Source organism: Petaurus breviceps, unplaced genomic scaffold (assembly GCF_028583685.1).
Source record: "Petaurus breviceps papuanus isolate PSGF00001 unplaced genomic scaffold, PetGlider_PUasm1.0 90977, whole genome shotgun sequence".
Lineage (NCBI taxonomy): Eukaryota > Metazoa > Chordata > Mammalia > Diprotodontia > Petauridae > Petaurus > Petaurus breviceps.
The window spans coordinates 43400010-43420068 of record NW_027187391.1 but is presented as its reverse complement, the minus strand read 5'-3'; the positions used below and the strand labels follow the sequence as shown (position 1 = coordinate 43420068).

At 39.4% G+C, this 20059-nt stretch overlaps 1 protein-coding gene across 1 annotated transcript in view; it reads left to right on the top strand.

The window, feature by feature from the left end:
• Positions 1-20059, top strand: part of LOC138153195 (uncharacterized) — a 201182-nt gene that overhangs the window by 142036 nt on the left and 39087 nt on the right. The window contains exons 31-36 of the mRNA XM_069077336.1: positions 5830-5983; positions 6559-6654; positions 9027-9176; positions 13493-13725; positions 16167-16305; positions 17858-17978. Coding sequence (XP_068933437.1) covers positions 5830-5983; positions 6559-6654; positions 9027-9176; positions 13493-13725; positions 16167-16305; positions 17858-17978 — 893 coding nt within the window. The remainder of the gene's footprint in view (positions 1-5829; positions 5984-6558; positions 6655-9026; positions 9177-13492; positions 13726-16166; positions 16306-17857; positions 17979-20059) is intronic.

The window sequence follows — 20059 nt, the reverse complement described above, 5'->3', positions numbered from 1 at the left end:
AAGGAAAGTATCAAGCAGCACATGTTCCACTCTTGCAGTCAGGTTGGGAAAAAAAAGGGTTTATTTATTTATCATATAACGTTTATTTATTTATTATTATTTATTATTTATTTATTTATTTATTATACAATAAAGCATTACAAACCATAGAATCTTAGAGAGATTTCTCTAAGACCTGAAATGTCATTTAGATAAAATTTCCATTCAAAGGTCAACCAATGTGGTTGAGGATTTTCATCCACTGGTTCTTTTATTAGCCCAAGAATGTCTCGTTAGCCAGGTTTTCCTGATTCCAAGTTCATTACCTCCCATTATACCATGTTGTTATGTAGATGTATATATAGATCAACCATCACTGAAGAGTGTGGACAGTTTGGTGTCAACCTGGGGAGATTTCTCCAGGTAATACTAAGCCTGTGTATTTAGCCCTGTAGTAGAATGCTATCTTGCACTTGATGGAAGGTTAGACTGGATGACATTTGAGATCTCAAATGAGAGTTCACCTGGGCCTATTTTGATCCACCAGGCTCAGTTGCTGAATCACATTTGTTAATCTTTGAAAAGTCATGGAAAATAGGAGGGCTTCTACAGTACAGGAAAAAAAAATGTGCTTGATTTTCACAAAAGGGAAGTGAGGGTAGATTCTTCAAACCATACACCTGTCATCTTGAATTTGATTCCTGGAAAAATTCTTTAGTATCAAAGAGAGAATGCATAAGCATTTACACAGGAAAACAGATTACTACAGGTTCCTATAGTTTCAGCAAGACCAGGTCAAACCAGAACATTTCCTTCCTAATAGTGTGATTAGCTAAATACATCAAGGGAAGCCACAAATATACCTAGGCATATACCTAGATTTCAGCAAGGCATTTAATAAAGCCCCTCATGCTATCTTTCATCAATTCACAAGCATATCTTAAGTGCCAATTATGTGCTGTTGTGAATAAAATGAAGAGCCGTGGGCTAGAAAATAGTGCAATTAGGTGATTTCAGAACTAATTGAATGATTGAATCCATAGAAAATTGTCATTTATTGATCAATGTCAACTTGAAAGGAGGTCATTTGTGGAATATATTATTTCCTGCATACAAATCTAATGGTACACCATAAGATGAATGGTCTCATCAGTGGCAGAGAAGAGTGGGAAGTTGTTTTCCTAATTGGGGAAAACAACACATGAAAAGGAACTGAGAAGGATTGGGGGGAAGGAGGAAGAAGGTGTCTGTGCAGGGGTGTGGTGGAGAAGTCATAAGAGTCAGAAGCATAGCCAAGGAGGGGAATGAAGCATGGCCAGCCCAGGCCTGTCACCAAAATGGAAGCCCTGGAAAGAACTAAGCAATGGGAGAAGAGGGCCAGTATGGTGGTGTTCTAGGGTGAGAAAACCCCAGGCATGGAGGGAAGTTTCTGTATGAGAAGGCATCCAAGGGATAGTGGTAAAAAATGGAGAATAAGAAGCACGTCTAGGGAGAGAATGAAGCATGGGTAGCCTAGGCCCATCCCCAAAATGGAGGCCCCTGAAGGAACCCAGAGGGTTATTTAACAAGTTATCTCTGTCATTATTTCTTTTAAGAAATCTTGAATGATTTACATGTATAAATGAGTGGCTTCTTCACTAAGCTGAATATCTTGCCAAGTTTTCTTTAAACTGGTTTTACCTTTCACTACTCCTCTCTGCTTTGTGAGATAAAACTATTCATAACTGTCCATCATCCTTCTTTGTAAGATTTTACAAACAAATTTATTTTCTAACTTGGTGTTGCCTTTGCTAGCTGTCTTTCTCTGGCAAGTAAGTCAGATGTTTACTGACTAAATGTTTTCTGGGGTCTTTTGGTCTCCATGTTTTTGCAATTAAGTTTGCATAAATTATTATTGGTGTTAGTGTCATTCTGGTGTCTGGTTCCAATTTTTGGTTATATCATTAATTCCTTAGAATGTATGCTGTACCCCAAAGAAATAAAAAAAGAGGAAAGGACCTATAAATACAAAAATAGCAGCTCTTTTTGTAGTAGCCCCAAACTAGAAACTAATTGGGGGTTCACCTGTTGGGGAAGAAATGGACAAATTATGGCATATGAACATAATGGAATATTATTGTACCTTAAGAAATGATGAAATAGTTTCAGAGAAAACAAAAGAGTCCTTTATTAACTGAAGGAGGATAAAGTGAACAGAACTAGGAGAAGTATTTATACAATGACATTATAGGAAAAAATAACTTTGAAATACTATAAAACTATGATCAATGCAGTAATAAACCATGAGTCCAGAGGTCTAAAGAGATACCCACCAACTACTTATATCTTGCCGCAGAGGTGATGGATTTAAATTGCACAATGAGGCATGCATTTTAGACATCATGACTAATGTGGGAATTTGTTTTTCTGTACTATGCCTCTTCATTTTGATGGTTTTCCTTTTTAAAAAATTTTCAGTGGGGTGGCAGTGAGAAGGAGAGATCATAAGTACTTACATAGTAAATATTTTTAGAAGAATGTAAACTCCTTGAGGGCAGATACTATTTCCTTTTTGTCTTTGTGTTTCCATTGCTTAGCGCAGTGCCTGATATATACTAAACACTCCCTAAATGCCTAATGATTGATTGTTTAAATAGTTCATGGTTGAATTGTTTCAGTTTTATGATTTTTCATTATTTTTGAAGCGTTTTCTTTATTATTATTATTCTTTGTTTTTGCTTTTGACTAATTCTAATCTTAGCTCTTTGGTCACCCAGTAGATTTAAATTCAGGACTTCTAATTCCAAATTGAGCACTTTCAACTACAGCACATTCCATATATAGAACTTCTGTTTCATTCAGTAATTCATTTAAAGAAAAATTGTTAACTATCTCCTTTATGCAAGAAACCGTGCCAGGCGCTAGAGGAAATATGGAGAGAACTGTAACACAGACATTATCAGGATGATTATAAGCTGAGAGAGGGAGAGGTATATATAACAGATATTGAAAAGAAAGGTTGTATAATGAAAAGAGCTCTGAGTTTGAAATCAGGAGACCTGCGTTCAACTCGACGCAGACTCTAAACTAAATGTTTAACCCTGAACGAACCACCTACCTTTTCAGAACCTCAGTTTTGTCATCTGTAAAATGACAGACTTAGACTGGATGAATATATGACTATCAGAGATAGTACCTTCCTCTGTAATAAAGAGGCATTGGGAATAGTGTGAACAAAGGCAGAGAGGTGGGTTATAAACCTATATGAGGTTACCAGGGCAGAACCAGTCAGCTAGCTTTTGTCACCCCTTATATATAACTTGGATCACCTTTGGTGATTGAACCCAAATACCCTCTGGGTGACTCTAGCCCTGACTCTTTACTATGGCATAGAATAGTAAATAGGATAGGGAATAGAATCCAGACCTGTAATTTCATTGATTATAGGGAACTCCCAGATGAGGAGACTCCTTCTACCTGTGCAAGTCAGCACTGTTTCTCCACCTTATAGTCTTAGAGTTTGCCTAGAAGAGACTTCAGGGTCACACAGCCTGTCAGAGGCATGAGGTAAATCCAGACTTTCCTGGTTCAAAGGTCAGATCTTTATCTATTACACCACAGTGCTTCTCTTAGGAAATAATGCCTCTAAGTGCATGTCCAATTAAGAACTCATAGACTCATGAGACTACTTGAGTTAGCCCTAAAGGTTATCCAGTCACCTCCTCCATACCTGCAACAGAAAATCTTTTCTTCAGAATTCCCAATGGGCTTGAAGCCCTTAGCAATATCAGTGGTGAAAAGAACCTCAGAAAGGTTTTTTTTTTTTTTTCCCATTGATTCAATCAGTCAACAAGGATTTATTTGCCAGGCAAATGTGCTAAGCACTGGGGATACAAAGACATTAGAACTTATGTTCTAATGGGGGAGACTATATGCAATAAAAATTGTGCAAAAAAGATATGTACAATGAAAATGGAAGGTAGTCTTAGAAGAAAGACTAAGACGACAACTAAGAGAGAATAGGGAAAGCAGGGAGGAGGGGACAGGTTAAATGGGAAAAGTCTCCTTAAGCTTGGAGGAAGCTAGGGAAATCAGGAGGTAGAGATGAGAAGGAATTACATTCCAGGCATGGGAGGCAGCGCATGAAAAGGCATAGAGTTGGAAGACTAAGTGTTGTATGAAAGTAACAGCAAGATGGCGAGTGTTGTTGGAGAGGAGTCAAGTGTAAGAAGACTGGAAAGATAGGAAAGGGTCAGGTTCTGAAGGGCTTTAAGAGCAAATAGGATTTTATATGTGTTCCTAGAAGTAAAAGGGTATTGGAGTTTATTGAATAGGGGGTGACATGGTCAAATCTCTACTTTATCAAGATCACTATGATAACTGAATGGAGAATGGTTGGGGTGGGGAGAATTAGGGCAGGAAGCCCAGAAGGCTATCACAACAGACCAAGCTTATGAGGTGAAGTGATGGGGCACCAAGGTGGTAGCTATGTGAGTGGAGAGAAGGGGTATATATGAGAGATATTGTGAAGGTAGAAAGGACAAGACTTGGTAACAGATTGGATATGGAAGATGAAAGAGTGATGAGTTGAGAATGAAACAAGAGGTTGAACTCAGGTGAGTGGCAGGATTATGGTATTCTCAACAGTAATAGAGAAACTTAGAAAAGGGGAGATTTTGAGAGGGAAGATAAAGAACTCTGTTTTGGATATTTTGAGTTCCAAATGCCTGTGAGATATCCAGTTTTAAAGGTCTAAAAGGTAATTAGTAATTTGAGACTGGAACTCAGGAGAGAGATTAGGACTTGATAAATAGATCTGGGAATCATCTGCATAGAAATGATAATTGAACCTTTGGGAGCTGATGAGATCAAGTAAGACCATAGAGACAGACAGACAGAGGAAAAGAAGGCCTAAGAAAGAGTCTTGTTAGACACCTGCACTTAATACATGTGCGCTAGAGGAAGATTCAGCAAAGGGGAATGAGAAGGAATTATCAAGTGGGCAAAAGAACCAGGAAAGAGTAATATTTGATTTATTTTTTTTTAAAGCAATCAGGGTTAAGTAACTTGCTCAAGGTTACACAACCAGTTATTTCTGGGTGTGGTGCTGAGTATCTGAGCCCAGATTTGATCCAGGTCATCCCAACACTGGAGCCGGTGCTCTTACTCGCTGAGCCACCTGGCCGCCCCTAAGCAATTGGGGTTAAGTAACTTGCTCAAGGTTACACAGCCAGGTGTTTCTGGGTGGTTGCTAAGTGTCTGAGCCCTGGATTCGATCTCCAAGTCATTCCAACACTGGAGCCCATGCTCTTACTCGCTGTGCTACCTGGCCGCCCAAGAGTAATATTTTAATAACCTAGAGAGGAGAAGTGATCAAACTGTTAAAGGCTAAAGAGAGGTCAAGAAGAATGAGAATTGAGAAAAGGCCTTTAGATTTGTCAATTAATAGATTATTGGTAAATTTGGAATATTTCCAATTGAATAAGATTGGAAATCAAATTGCAAAGAGTTTTAAAAGTGAGTGAAAAGGGGGCAGCTAGGTGGTGCAGTGAATAGAGTAGCAGTCCTGGAGTTGGGAGAACCCGAGTTCAAATCCAGCCTCAGACACTTAACACTTACTAGCCGTGGGACTTTGGGCAAGTCACTTAACCCTAACTGCCCCTCCAGAAAGCCCTCCCAAAAAATGAGTGAGAGGAGAGAAACTGTAGGTGCCAATTGTAGATGGTCTCAAGGGTCTTACCCTAAAAAGAAGAGGAGAGGCATAAGTCAGTAGCTTGTAGGCATTCACTTTATAATGTGACTTGGAGGAATTTTTTTTGAGAACTCTATAAAAGTTATTGATTTCAACAAATGACATTCATATTTTGTTAGAGGAACATTTTTGCTTGCTGGAAATATTTCTGCCTACCAGACTGTCACAGATTCCCTGTTCCATGGGTTACAACCAATGAGCAACAGTCTTGTAAAGTCCGTGTTTGCTTCACAACTCTGTCTTCCTCAGCCCCTTGATCCAAAGAGCCACCAGGTGAGTGAGGCACACTTATAAAGGGCATTTGCCACTCTTTAGAGAAAGTGGGAAATAAAGTGACAACACTGTCAATTTAAAAAAAAAATTAAATTTTCTTTCCTTGTATGTAGGAAACCTTCGAAGTTGTTACCTATTTTTCAGCATGATGAGATTCTCTCTCTTCCCACCTCCTATCTCTCTTCTCTTCCTCCTTCCTTTCCCTCTTCTTTACTCCTCTCCTCTCTCCTCCCTGTCTTCTTCCCCTTTCCTTCCTCCTTCCCTCCCCTTTCTTCGTCCCTCTCTTTTTCCCTTTCTCTTCTCCTTTTTCAATATCCTTTATCCCTCCTCCTTCCCCCTCACTTTCTCCTTTCCTCTCCCTCTTTCCTCCCCTCCCCTTCTTTTCCCTCTATCTTTACCCTTTCTGTCTCTCTCCCCTTTCTCCACCCCCATCTCTGCTAAAGGCTCCACAAAATAATTAGATTTCCCAACATATGCTTATCAGTGTACAGTACACACACATATTCATTCATGTACACCATATGGGTTTATTGTTACAGAACTATGTCATTAGGTTTTTAATTTGGTTCCTTTAGGCATTCGTGCTGTTTCCTTGGAGGGCATTCCTAGCAGATGGAGGACCATTTCCAGTTATCCTCAGTAGCCCAGACCCCCTAGAATATAATATGCAGGTAAGTCATGATGAGAACTCCAAGATTATCACTGGAGCATCCTGGAGAAGTCTGCTGGTTGGATATGTAGGACCTGGTTGGTCCTGTGTCCCTGCTGGAGTATGAGTCACCCACAAGTCACATGTTTGATGACAAAGCTTTAGTCTCTATAAAACAAAGTGAGTCATGTTTTCTCAACACGGATGGGAACCACACTCCCACTGGTATCTATTTGTCTTGCCTCAGACTTAGCTGGACTTTCTCTGACAGGCAGCTTTAGAACTCCTCAGGTAGCCTAGGCACTAGGGTGTCACTTGACAGAAAAACCAGTATAGCAGCTGTTGGAGCAGTTTTTTAAAAGTTCTTTAAAAGCATTCACATAGTCTGGAAATTGTCCTTCTGTGAAAATTTAAGTTTTTTTTCCCTAAGTATTTTGTTTGTTTGTTTTAAATACTGCTGTAGATTTGAAAGTGACTCTATCAGATGTGAGTCCCTACAGAAACTATTTCTGAACCCTATTGAGAAAATCTCCTTTCAGGGTTCAGGAAGGAGTTTTCAAGCAGTTTTGCCAGCCAACCAATCTTCTCGTGTCTTATCTCTTCTTTGTTCCTGTTCTGTTACGCTTTGCATGCTGTTTGGCAGAATTGTGGTTTGTGTTTATCAGACACTGTGATCCAGTTCCATCTGTCCAGGAGATGAGGCAGAAGTGACTGCAGTAGCAGCAGCTGCAAAGGGCCTATGTCTCCTGGAATAGTTTTCAGTTTAAGGGTAAAAAAGATACTTGAGGGGTGACTAGGTGGCACAATGAATAGAGCACTGACCCTGTAGTCAGGAGGACCTGAGTTCAAATTTGACCTCAGACACATAACACTTACTAGCCATGTAACCTAGGGCAAGTCACTTAACCCCAATTAACCTGCCTTCCCCCCTCCAAAAAAGCAAAAAAAAGAGAGATTTGAAATGCAGTTACTTAGGGGGAAGTGTGAAGATAGATATGATTACAAAATCATAGACTGACTGCTGGAAGGGATCCTTGAGGCCATCAAGTCCATCCATCTCCCTCATTGTTATAAATGAGAAAACTGGGGCTCAGAGGCATTAAGACCCTGACTTCGCCAAGACACACACAGCCCGGAAGCGTCCGAGAAGGAGTCTTCTTGACTTCCAGTCCACTGCTCCATGTACTGTGGCCATCCTGACTCTCATGAGAATTCAGAGAGAGTGGGAGGATAGTCAAATCTCCAGGAGATCCCTGCACCATGCAGGAGGCTTCACCAAGAGTCTCTTGTTTTATTCTATCTCTTGGGTCATGAACTGGCCACAATTGGGTGAGCAGAGTGACTTCTTTCACAAGGCCATCTCTGGCACTGGACATCTCATGCATTTTATGGGAACAGTGGTTTTTTTTATAGTGTTAGAACAACCAAAGCATTGTTCAGTGTGTTAGAAGACTCAGGCTCTGGTCTGTGATCACGACATTAAGATGGGCGCTCCTCCAAGGCAATCCAACTAAGAGATTGCATAATGTGTAAAAAATATAAATATGATAAAAAAAAACCCTCCCCAAACCCGACACCTCTGACACAAGCCACACAGTGCAATGCCGCCTCCCCCCCACCGCCTGCAATTAGAGTATCAGCTACATAAGGTGAAGTTCCTACTACATGTAGCATTTTTTAAAATAATATTTTTAAAAAGTTTTTCTAATTGCATGAAAAATTTCTAGCATTTGTTTGTTAAAATTTTGAGTTCCAAATTCTCTCTCTTGCCTTCCCTCTCACTGAGAGCAAGCAATTGGATATAGGTATACATGCAAAACATATGTCCATACTAGTCATGTTTACATGTAGCATGTTGATGAATGGGTTGGGGAGCATGATTTGGCTTCAGATTTATCTGAATCTATATAATAAGTTGTGTAATGGGGTTTTAATATGTAATAATAACAACAACTAACATTTACATAGGGTTTACTGTGTGCTAGGCACTGCACTAAGAACTTTACAATTATGACCTCATTTGATCCTCACAGCAACCCTGGGAGGTAGATGCTATTATTATCCCCATTTTACAGATGAAGAACCTGAGTCAAATAGGAGTAAGTGACTTGCCCAGGGTCATATAGCTAGTAAGTGTCTGAAGCAGGATTTGAACTCAGCTGTTTTGGACAGCAGTCTCAGCACTCTATTCACTGTACCACCTAGCTAGTTGCCTTTATAGAACTGGAAGATACTTCAGAGGCCATCTAGTCCAATCTCCCCATTTAACATCTACAGAATATGGTCATACAGGTAGTAAATATCAAAAGTGAGACTTGAACATGGTTCCTTTGACTCAAAAAGCAAATGCTTTTCCCACTATACGACACTAATTCTTAGGCTGTCTCTCTTTAGTTATGCCTGTGTGAACTGAATGATCAAGACAGAAAAGTGGCCCATGGGGAGCTGGTGTCTGTGCAGTTGCTGCTGGAGGATGTGCTCCTGAGTAGCTATGACAGGATGATGGAAGGAGGACTATACGCCTCCCCAGAGAAACACAAGCAGGTAATCTCAGCATGTGGTCCTGTTCTCATGTAATCGTGTACCCCTCAGCTAATTCATAGGATACTTGATCCACAGATGCACCTTGGTCTCTCCCCAGCAGACTTGTTTGTGTGTCTGGCTTAGCTCTTGCTTAAAAGGTCCCAGAGTCAGGGACTTTGATACTTTTTGACAAATGAACAAGGATTATGAAAGGTCAGGGGGATCCCAGTGATAGATTTAGAGCTGGAAAGGGACTTTGGACTTCAGTAACCTCATTTTACTCAGGAGGAAACTGAGACACAGGAGTTACATGACCTTCCCAGGGTCACAAAATTCCTAAGTGTCCAACATGGGATTTGAAGCCAGAGGTCTTCCTGCCTCCAAGTCCTGTGCTCTGTCCATTACACAGCTCATTAAAACTAAGCAAAAGGAAATATTGAATAAAATTTTTAAAAGGAAAAAAATGACTTTTTACATGTAATTGGGAAATAATGAAATAAATGAAAAAAATTTTAAAACCTGAACAAAACAAAAAAAAACCCTCAATTTTATCTTTTTTTGTCTTATTGGATTTGATGTTACAAATGAAGATCTAGAGAAGAGACCCGGATAGAAGTGTTAAGACCTAACTACTATCCCATTTTCTGCTACCAGTCCACTGAATTTACCTGGTTGATTTGCTTATTTCTCTTAGAGCCATAACTAGCAATTCTGATGCCGGGGACAGGTAAAAAGATTGGGACCTAGGGATGAGAGATTCTGGAGGATGGGGTGAGAAAGGAGCCCATGTCTCAAGAAACGACTACTTGAAAAGCAAATGCTTGTCCCATTGTACCACACTAATTCTTAGGACACTGCGGAGAGAGGGCCCCCCCACCTTATCCCCACAGAGAACCCTCCCTTCATAGACCCTCCTGGGAAAGGGAGCAAGTTAGAGCCAGGCCAGAGAGGAATTCACCTGGTATTCAGCTGCTGGGGAGAGGAAACTTCCTGGCTTAATGAATTATTTTTGCTAAATAGATACTAAGCCTGGTTTTTCTTTCTGCTAAAGGAATATAAGGGTTGTCAATACTCTCCAAGTTTTGGTGCCCACAGACAAAGTGCCATTAACCCCACTCTGGTTCTGTTTCTGTCTTTCTCTCTGCTTCATACATCCTTTTTTGCTCTTTCCCTTCAGGAATGTTTAGTTATAGAGTAATACTACTATTACCACCTCCCTCTGACTCACCTCTTTTAGTTAAATATCTTGCCTTAATATGAGTCATCGGTGTCAAGATATTCAGAGGGGTGTTTGTCCTGGCCCCTAGACTGTGCCTAGTAAAACCATCCACCAACAGTCCTGAGATACAGGAACTCTTCCATTTCCACCTCTCCCTACCACCTTACAATCAAGAATACAATTTAGCCCAAAGACCTCCATATCTGAACCCTAAGATGATGCTGAGGATTTCCTGAGTGTCTCTACAATCCCATAGACAACAAACAAATATTGAGTGCTACCAGTGTGGAGAACATTGGGTTCGACACAATAAGAGTGACCTGTGTTCATTTATTGACCAACACAGTAATATCCATGAAGATTTTCTGGTAGAATGTAAGCTCCTTGAAGATAAAACTGTGCTATTAAAAAAAAATTCTTTAGATGCCCATAACCCTTGCATGTAGGAGGTGCTTTATAAACTTTTGTTGTTAAGTGTCCCATCCCTAGTAGATTGTAAGCTCCTTGAGGGCAGGGACTATACTGTTTATTGACTGACTGACTTGACAGAACCAGGCTCAGTGTAAATGCCAAGGCAAGGCCTCCATCTTGCTGCTTTCCCATCTCAAAAGCAAGGATTTGTTGCCAAGAAATATTGTTGTATTCATTTACAACCCTTATATACTGTGTTTGTTGATGATTGTTAAGTTCATAGTTAAAAAGAAAAAAAGAAAAGAAATGTTACCTAAAATGCACAACACAAGAATGAGATGTTTTGCACAGAACTAGTGGTTATAGCATGCCCTATAACTCAGTCCACCAGCAGCTCTATCTACTTTCTTTCTGTCAATCGTCTCTGATATTTAATTTCCCTTACCCCTGCCCTGCCCTCCATATCTCTTCCTTTATCCTGCCTCCTGCTTCTCCTATCCTTCAAAAAAAAAGTCATGGAAAGTGATCTGTTTCTGCTGGAGATCGAGGTAACTTCCCTTAATTTGAATTTATTGCTAAGTAGTTTTTTTTTTTAATTCCAAACCATAATTTACCTTAATAATTATAGTTTTTCATACAATTGTAGATTTACTCTGAAGAACAGAAATATTGTCAACACCCTCCAAGATTTGGTGCCCTGGGGCAAAGGGCCAGTCACCCCACTTTAGTTCCGTCTCGGCCTCATATGCCCTCTTCTGCTCTCTTTTTCCCCCCTGGGATACTGAGTAATAGAGAAACTAGAAAGACTATCTAAGATCTTTGCTTTTTATTCCTACTCAGACTTGCTGGTGATGGATGCTTTGGGTCCTAACTATGACCCCCTATGTTGCCCTGAGGAGTTTAGTCATTTGTGTTTTGTTTTCCTTAATGTTAGAAGTCAAACTGGACCTTTTTGAAGGCAGAGGTTAAGGCTGGAGTAAAATAACTTAAATGTGCGTTGCCTGGGAGGATCTTAACTGTAGAGAGGGAGGGGAATCCAGAGGTCATCTGATCCAACCCCTATGAGGGACTTACCCAAGGTCACATCATTATGAAGTAGCAGAACCCATGTCCTCTGACTCCCAGCCCAGCATTCTTTCCCCTTCAGCATGGTTCTTCTCCCAAGAGGAGAAATTATATCTCTAAAAACATATATTGACCTGTTTTACATGATTGCACATGTAATAACCTATATCAGATTGCTTACCATCTCAGAGAAGGGAGAGGAGAAGGAGGGATAGAATTTGTAATTCAAAACTTAAGAAAAATAAGTGATAAAAATTGTTTTAACATGTAATTGAGGGAAAAATAAAATATTAAAGCAAAAAAATACACAGCACTTTATTCTATAAACAAAAACAACACATATATTAACAAAATGGGTTAGAGACTGAACTCATCGTTCTTTTTTACAAGTGTCCGTAAAAAAGCATATCGAGCAGAAAAGATGGTTGTACCTCCAAAAATACAAATATAAACCATATCCTATTAGTATTGAACATAAAAATCTGCTCATCCAAGCACCAAAGAATGTGGTGGTGCACATGTGAAAGCCAGCTCAGAAACCCTCCTGATTTTCCTCTTCCCCAAGCTGGAAGTAATCTTTCCTTTCTCTGATTCCACACTGAAATTTATACTTCTTAATGGGACATTTATCTCCCATTGTAGCTATCTGTGCACTTGTATATTGGGGGCAACATGGTGTTGAGATCACTTGAAGCCACCTAATACTAATTGTAAAAATGATCAAAACCCTTCATGTCTCTGGGCTTCAATTTCCTAATCTTAAAAGCTTTAGTGCTTACCTCATAGGGTTGTTATACTAATATATGTAAATGTTTGGGAAACTTTAAAACTTTGTAAGTGCCCTTCGGTGACCACCTCTCACTCAACTCTCACCCGTGGCTCCAAGAAGCTGTAGAACATGCAGCAGCCAAAGATGAGCTAAATCAGGTTGAGAGTAACCTATGGGCCTCAAATCATTTGGTGAGTTGGGAATGTGTACCCTATGCATGGGAAGATTTCCTCCAGTGGAGTGGGCGGATGAGAACAATTAGTTCCAATGACCACGAAGGCAGCTGATGCAGGCATGGAAGACTTCAAGGTCATCCACTGCATCTTGGGCCATCTCCCATTGTCCTGACTTTTGTCCTGCAACTGGACTCTGATGACTCTGGAACTCTGCAACTCTACCTCACTTAAATCCAATTTGCATGCCAGTTAATACATCCCTTGGTCATATCATTGGTCCTCTTCAAAAACAAAAACAAAAAGAGGACAAACAAGAAGTCTCAGTTATTACTGTTATTATGTAGTGATATTTCATTTATTTATTTACTTATTCTATGGTAATACTATGTTACTACTATGGTATAGTTAGCTAGATGGTCCAGTGGCTAGAACATTGGGTGTGTATTCAGGAAGATCTGCATCAACTCCATCCTCAGATACTTACTAACTGTGTGACCCTGGGAAAGTCACTTTATCTTGTCTATCTCAATTTTTTCATCTGTAAAACTGAGATAATAACAGCACCATGAAAAGTTGTTGTGAGAATCAAACAAGATATTATTTGTAGAGCTTAGCACAATGTGGAACATAGTAGGCACTTAATGAGTGTTTATTGACTGATTCCATCCTCCCTTCCCTTCCTGTATAATAATTACAGTCCCAAGTGAACAAAATGGCTGAATTAAATAGAAGTCAGTCATGGGGCAGCCCAAAGACCTTCCGAACACTTGAGAAGCAGCGGGATCCACTGACAGCCTACGCTTTCCTGAGATCTTTTCTCATTATCTGGAAGCAACTTGAAGTACTAAAGGAGGCATGGGGTCGACTCAAACTGAGGGTGGCAGACATCAACACAGTTGCTCTGTATCAACAGTTTTTGGATCTCTATGGGTGAGTTTTTCTCATAGAAAAAATATTTTGGGTTAAAATCAGCGGTATGGGGAAGATTCACAAATACTCCTCTTTGTGGCCACCAGAACTCTCTCTGTCTTTTGTTTTCTAGGCTAGAATTGAGTTATTGTGCTGTCCAGTAATCACAGCCTCCCTCTGAGTCCAGTGGAAGTTATTATACAAATTCTCTCTACAATCAGGGCTTTATCACAAAAACGCTGAGTTGTATAAACAGCATGTCCCCAAGGGCATCTCAAACTCAACATGTCCAAAACCAAATTCATTATCTTTCCCCCCACATCCCCAGCCCACAAACCCAAAGCTCCTCTAAGCTTGCCTGTTTCTGTTGAGGGAACTGACATCTTTGTAGTTGATTAGTTTCACAACCTTAGAATCACCTTTAAATCTTCCACTCCCTTACCTCCACACCCCAATCCAATAAGCTGTCAAGCCTTAGCTGCACTTCTATGACATCTCTCACATCCGTCCTTTTCTCTCTGCCCACACAGTCATTCTTCTAATTAGATTCATCACTTTTTGCCTGAGCAATAGCTTCCTAATTGACCTCCATGCTTCTAGACTATCTCCTCCCCAATTTATCCTTTATAAGCAGTCAAATTAATATTCCTAAAATACACATGTGATTGCATCAATGCTCTACTCAAAAATCTTCATTGGTTCCCTATTGTTCCTAGAATAAGATGCAAACTCGTATTTAAAGCCCTCTACATTCTATCTCTCACCTTTTCAGACTTGTTTTATGTTATTCTTCTTTGTAGACTGTTCATTCCACACGAAAAGGCCTATTCACTGTTCTCCAACCCCAATATTCCATCTCTTCTCTCCTAGTCTTTGGACAGATCATCTCCTTCCCCCCCCTACCCCCTCTCCCCATGCCTGGAATGCACTTGCTTTTCTCCTTTGCCTCTTGAAACTTGTTCAAAGTTCAGATCAGGTGCCTTTCTTACTCTCTTACCCTTCCTTCTCTCTCCCCCAAGTCCTTAGTGCTCCCTCCCTCCTCAAATTATCTTCTATTTACTTATTTGTATACACATGTTGTATCTTTGAGCACGGGGCTTATTTAATTTTTTCCTTGTATCTCCAGTGCCCCGTACAACACCTTACTTGTAAGTAAGTGCTTTAAAAATGTTTGTTGACTTGAGCTGAATTGAATAGTAAGGACTTGAAGAAATAATTATTGGTCAGTAATGCACACATCTTACAGTGATCTGTCCCAGGGCTTTTTAATTGCTGCTACTGGGATGTTTCAGTCATGTCCTACCCTTTGTGATCCCTTTTTGGGGTTTTCTTGGCAAAGATACTAGAGTGGTTTGCCATCTCCTTCTCCAGCTCATTTTACAGATCAGGAACGGAGGTAAATACAGTTAAGTGACTTCCCCAGGATCAGAGGCTGGATTTGAACTCGTGAAGATGAATCTTAGTCGTTATTTACTGGGGAGTCTCAATATAGAGCCTTCCACCCACCTGCTTATAGTAGAGAATCAGTGGGCATAGAGAAGAGTTTGGAAATTGCTTATTCCCTTCCCTGCTGCTTTCCTGCAGGGAATCCTTTTCATTTCCCCCCATCCCTCTTCCCATATACATATATTTCCAAGATAAGAATGAAGATTATGTCTTCTATGTATTCCAGTCATTGTATGTACATAAGGATAGAATCAGTGTTGTTCCAGACAGTGAGTCTCTTTGGGTGTGGCAGGAATAGCTGAAAAGAAAGCCACACTGTGAGAATGTCATCAGTATAATAACAATGCCAGTGAGAATGTTATCCCTACAATGACCATTTTAAAGAATCCTACTCTTTGTCACTGATCCTACGGGAAAGGGTATTTCTGAATCTGGACAGGGGATGGACAGAACGTTCTATTGTTGGTCCCGCTTTATGAAGTTCTAATTTCTTCTCTCCTGTTGTAAAATAGGGAGGGTGAAACAGGAAACAAATAAAATCTGAATTCTTCTGTGTCAATATTGTAATGAATGAAAGACTGAAATTTCCTCCCAGGGAACATGTCACAAAATACACATGAAGTGAGAATGGGGCTATAGGGGAGAATGAAAAGGCTATATGAGTCTGTTGTTGGGGGTGCCTACAAGGAAAGGAAATCTCAGAGTAGGAAAAGAAAAGACCTAAATATATTAATGGATTGGTGATTTCATTGTGCTGGGTCCAAGGATGAAATTCAATTTAATTGAGCAAGAATTTATGAAGTGCCTACTATATGTGGAATATGATTAAAGGCTAGGGGCAAGGGCAGGGACAAAGTAAAAAATAAGAACAATCCCTTCCCTCAAGGAGATTATATTCTACTAGATATAGGTTACAACCTCTCCAAAAATCTTGACCTGTAAAAGAAAATAATATTTGAGGAAATGTAATGAGAAAGATCAGATGTTTGTTTATTCCTGTCTCTATCCATTTCTAGAGCTAATATTCTTTATCCTACCATGAAAACCATAGCCAGGCAGATGGGTAAAGAAGAAGAATTCGAAGGACTTGTAATAAATTGTCGGTCTATACTTCCTCCCAAAGGAGCTTCGGAAGTTGAAATCAAAACCCGCCAGGTTATCTTTTTTTTAATTATTTTTTTTTAATTCCTTGTGTCTTTAGTATTTCATTCATATGGATGAATGTGCTCATTTTGTACATTAAATGTGAATAAACCAAATTTTCCTAAACTGAATCATTTTGATGTCCTAGGAGGACTGTCCATTTAAAATCAGTCTATACCTTTTCCTTTTAAAAAAGCAAATAACAGCCTTGAATTTTTCAATTTTTGGAAGTCTGAAGTTTCAAATTAAACTTGCTACATCAATTTCTATCCCAAACCTAAGATAAAGAAATATCTACCACCATTCCCCCCCCCCAAAAAAAAAACAACAGTGAAAGAGTCTACCTTCCATATCAAAGCCAGCATGTAAACACCATTGCAATCTCCCCATAAAGTAAAAACAAAAATCAGGAGAGAGAAAAAAATGAAAGTTGTCTTTTAGAATTTTTGTCATAGTCCTGATATATTCTCACAGCCCCACGCTGTTTATATATCCATCCTGAGAACATCATATCTGTAGCAGACAGAATTTGCTTCCTTAAGTAATTTCCTGCCTCAGCGCTGTTCCAGAGGGACAAGGCTTGCTGTCCCTATTTGACAGGTAAGCAAAGCCAAGCATCTGGTAGTTCATTGGCTTTAGGCAGGGTTGCCTAGCAATAAGCTGAAATGATAACTTGCACCTGTGAGGCCTGATATTATTGTTTGTCTCCTAAGCGACATTCCCTTTATAAGGCATCTGTAACACTATAAAAGAGAACAATTTTAACCATTGAAAATAAAAGATGGTAAGGCACTCGCCATTTTTATTGGTGGTGTATCCTGGCAAGGGACTGATAAGTGCTGATAAATAGGACAGTCCCCTCCAACCTGAGGGGAAAATCCCCTCCTGGGGAAAGACAGAGGGTTTGAATCAAGAGCCAAAGTGAGAGTAAAATGGAAGCTGGAAAAATGAAGGTCAGAAACCAGGGTTTCTTAGGGTGCTGGTCCAGGGATTGAGACCAAATTAGGGAAACTAAAACCCAGAGAGGAGTTTTCAGACCAAGGAAGTCTGCGTGGAAATCTGGAAGTTCAGTAAGCCCAAGCCTATTTCTGTTCCTACACAGGCTGTCTGTTACCTTCCCCTTGCTCACTCTGTCCCTGTGGGGGAGACAGCTGGCCCAATTTATAATTACCACGTATTGATTTTTAAATCATCATATGAAAATGTTGAGTCCATTTCTCATAATTCTTCAGGATCTATGTTGTAGGACAGGATCTTCATATTATAGGACAATGGTTCAGACATTTCTATTTGTATTAAGGTCCCAAAGGAAATAGCCACAAGTTATAAATACTCAATACTAAATTCGCCTCTTTTTTTTTCTTCAGTAAACCAATACTTGCTTTATACTGCAGTATTTACTGCCTAAGAATACCTTGTAGTTTATTGGTGTCTGCTGTAGGAAGCCTTTTCCCCAACAAAAAGGATAAAGAGAAAATATAGCAAGAGTGGGGGGAAAAGTACCCTGAGGACCTAAAATATATGTCCAAAATGTAGATTGACTTTTATATTCTGTTTACTCTAGCTTCAAAAACTTCTGGAAAATTTTGAAAGTCATATGATCCATGAGGTGTTAAGAAAAGTTAACAAGGAAATAGCCTTAGTTATGTCAGAAAAGGCTAAAGAAGACTGTGTCCTCCCTACAGGTAAGGTACATTTGAATTCACAGTATTGGTTCATATAAGTCTTACCAAAGTTCTGTGAATTCCTCAGATTTGTCACTTTTTAAAAAGCAATACTACTCCATTCCATTCACATACCACAATTTGTTCAACCATTCTTTAGTTAATGGGTACCCTTTTTGTTTTCTGCCTTGTTTTGTTTTTACCACATAAAGTACTACTGTGAATATTTTAATACATGAGGCCTTTCTTTATGTCTTTGACTGCCTTGGAGTATGTCCCCTGAGTAGAAATTTAATTTTTTAATTTATTTTTTATGAATAATTCTATATTATTCTCAGAAGGGAAAAACCAATTTACAGGTCTACCAACAACGCATTAGTGTGTCTGTCTTCCTGTAATGCCTCCAATATTGATTATTTTCATCACTTATCTTTGCATGATAGAGGCAAAGTTGGCATAATGGATAGAAAGCTGTTCTTGAAGCCAGGTAGTCCAGGTATCAAATCCTTTCTGTGACATGTACTAGTTGTGTGACTCTGTGCATGTGACTTAACCTCTCAGTACTCTAGACCATTCTAAGACTAAGTTGCAGAGTAAGCACCATTCTCCACTGGTGGGGGGAGTCTCCTCATACACATTCCCTGTCCCAGCCATATTTGTTAGTTTGAGGGATGTGAGCTATTGATTTGCCCTTTTTATTTGTGTTCCTTTTTTGTGAAAATATGTTTAATAAGAATGTATATGTAGAATCTATATTGGATTGTACGCTGTCTTGGGGAGGGGTAAAGGGAGGGAGGTGGGGAAAATTTCTAACTTACGGAAGTGAATGTTGAAAAACTGTGTTTTTTTAGGATCATAGTTTTACAGCTGCAAGGGATCATAAAGTTCATCTGATCTCATCTTCTCACCTTTATGTGAGCATGCTGAGGCCCAGAGACCTTAAGTGACCCCAAGGTCACACCGCTAGTAGGCAATAGAACCAAGATTAGAATCTAGACCCTATAGCTTCAAGGCCAGGACATTTCCACAGCAATATATTAATGATTTGGAGCAATCTTTCATATGGTTGCTAAAAGTCTGTAATTCTTTTTCTTTTGACAACTCTTCATATCTTGTGACTAACCATATTTGTTGGGAAATAGCTCTTAGCCTTATTCAAGATGTATGGGAAACCGACATATGTGTGTATTGCATAAATATCTATAAACAAATTAAAGGCAGATAAAAGCCAGGTGTATGTATATACAATGTGTGTATATTATACAACACACATATAATATATATGTAATATGTACATGTCATATATGGTATAATAGGTATCAATAGTAAGTATCAGGGAAGTACTTTAACACATGTATATACACACATATGTATAGGAGTACACATATATGTATGTGTATATATATACATGGCATATGGGGAGTAGCCTCTGCTACTTGTCCTTCCCTTTCATGGGACAGAAGTCTCCCCACTGACATGGGACTGATGCTGTTGAAATGCAATTAAAGCAACCGATTTTCTAGTGCTGGTATTTGTTGATTAATATGTAGAAGGGCTATATTTCTAACCACGTCAGACTTTTTGTTTGGGGAATATATGTGTATATAGGCACAGATGCATTCACATATGTGTATTTGTGTATATATTTAATTCATACTGTTAATTGGAACATCAGATGCTGAAGGTGAAGCTTAAATGCCCTTGTCACAAAATGAGAAGACAGGACTCACTGGAAAAGCCCATGATGCTGGGAAAGATTGGAGGCAAAAGGAGAAAAGAGATAGCACAGGATGAGATGGACAGATGGTGTCGTGGAAACAATGAAAATGACCTCGGACAGACTGGAAGGTTGGGAAACACTGGAGGATAGAAGGGTTTGGCATGCTATGGTCTATGGGGTCATGGTGAGTCAGACATGACTGAATGACTGAACAACAATTAAGAGATGATAGATAGATAGATAGATAGATAGATAGATAGATAGATAGATAGATAGAAAGGTAGGTAGGTAGATGAAAGAAAGAAAGAAAGAAAGAAAGAAAGAAAGAAAGAAAGAAAGAAAGAAAGAAAGAAAGAAAGAAAGAAAGAAAGAAAGAAAGAAA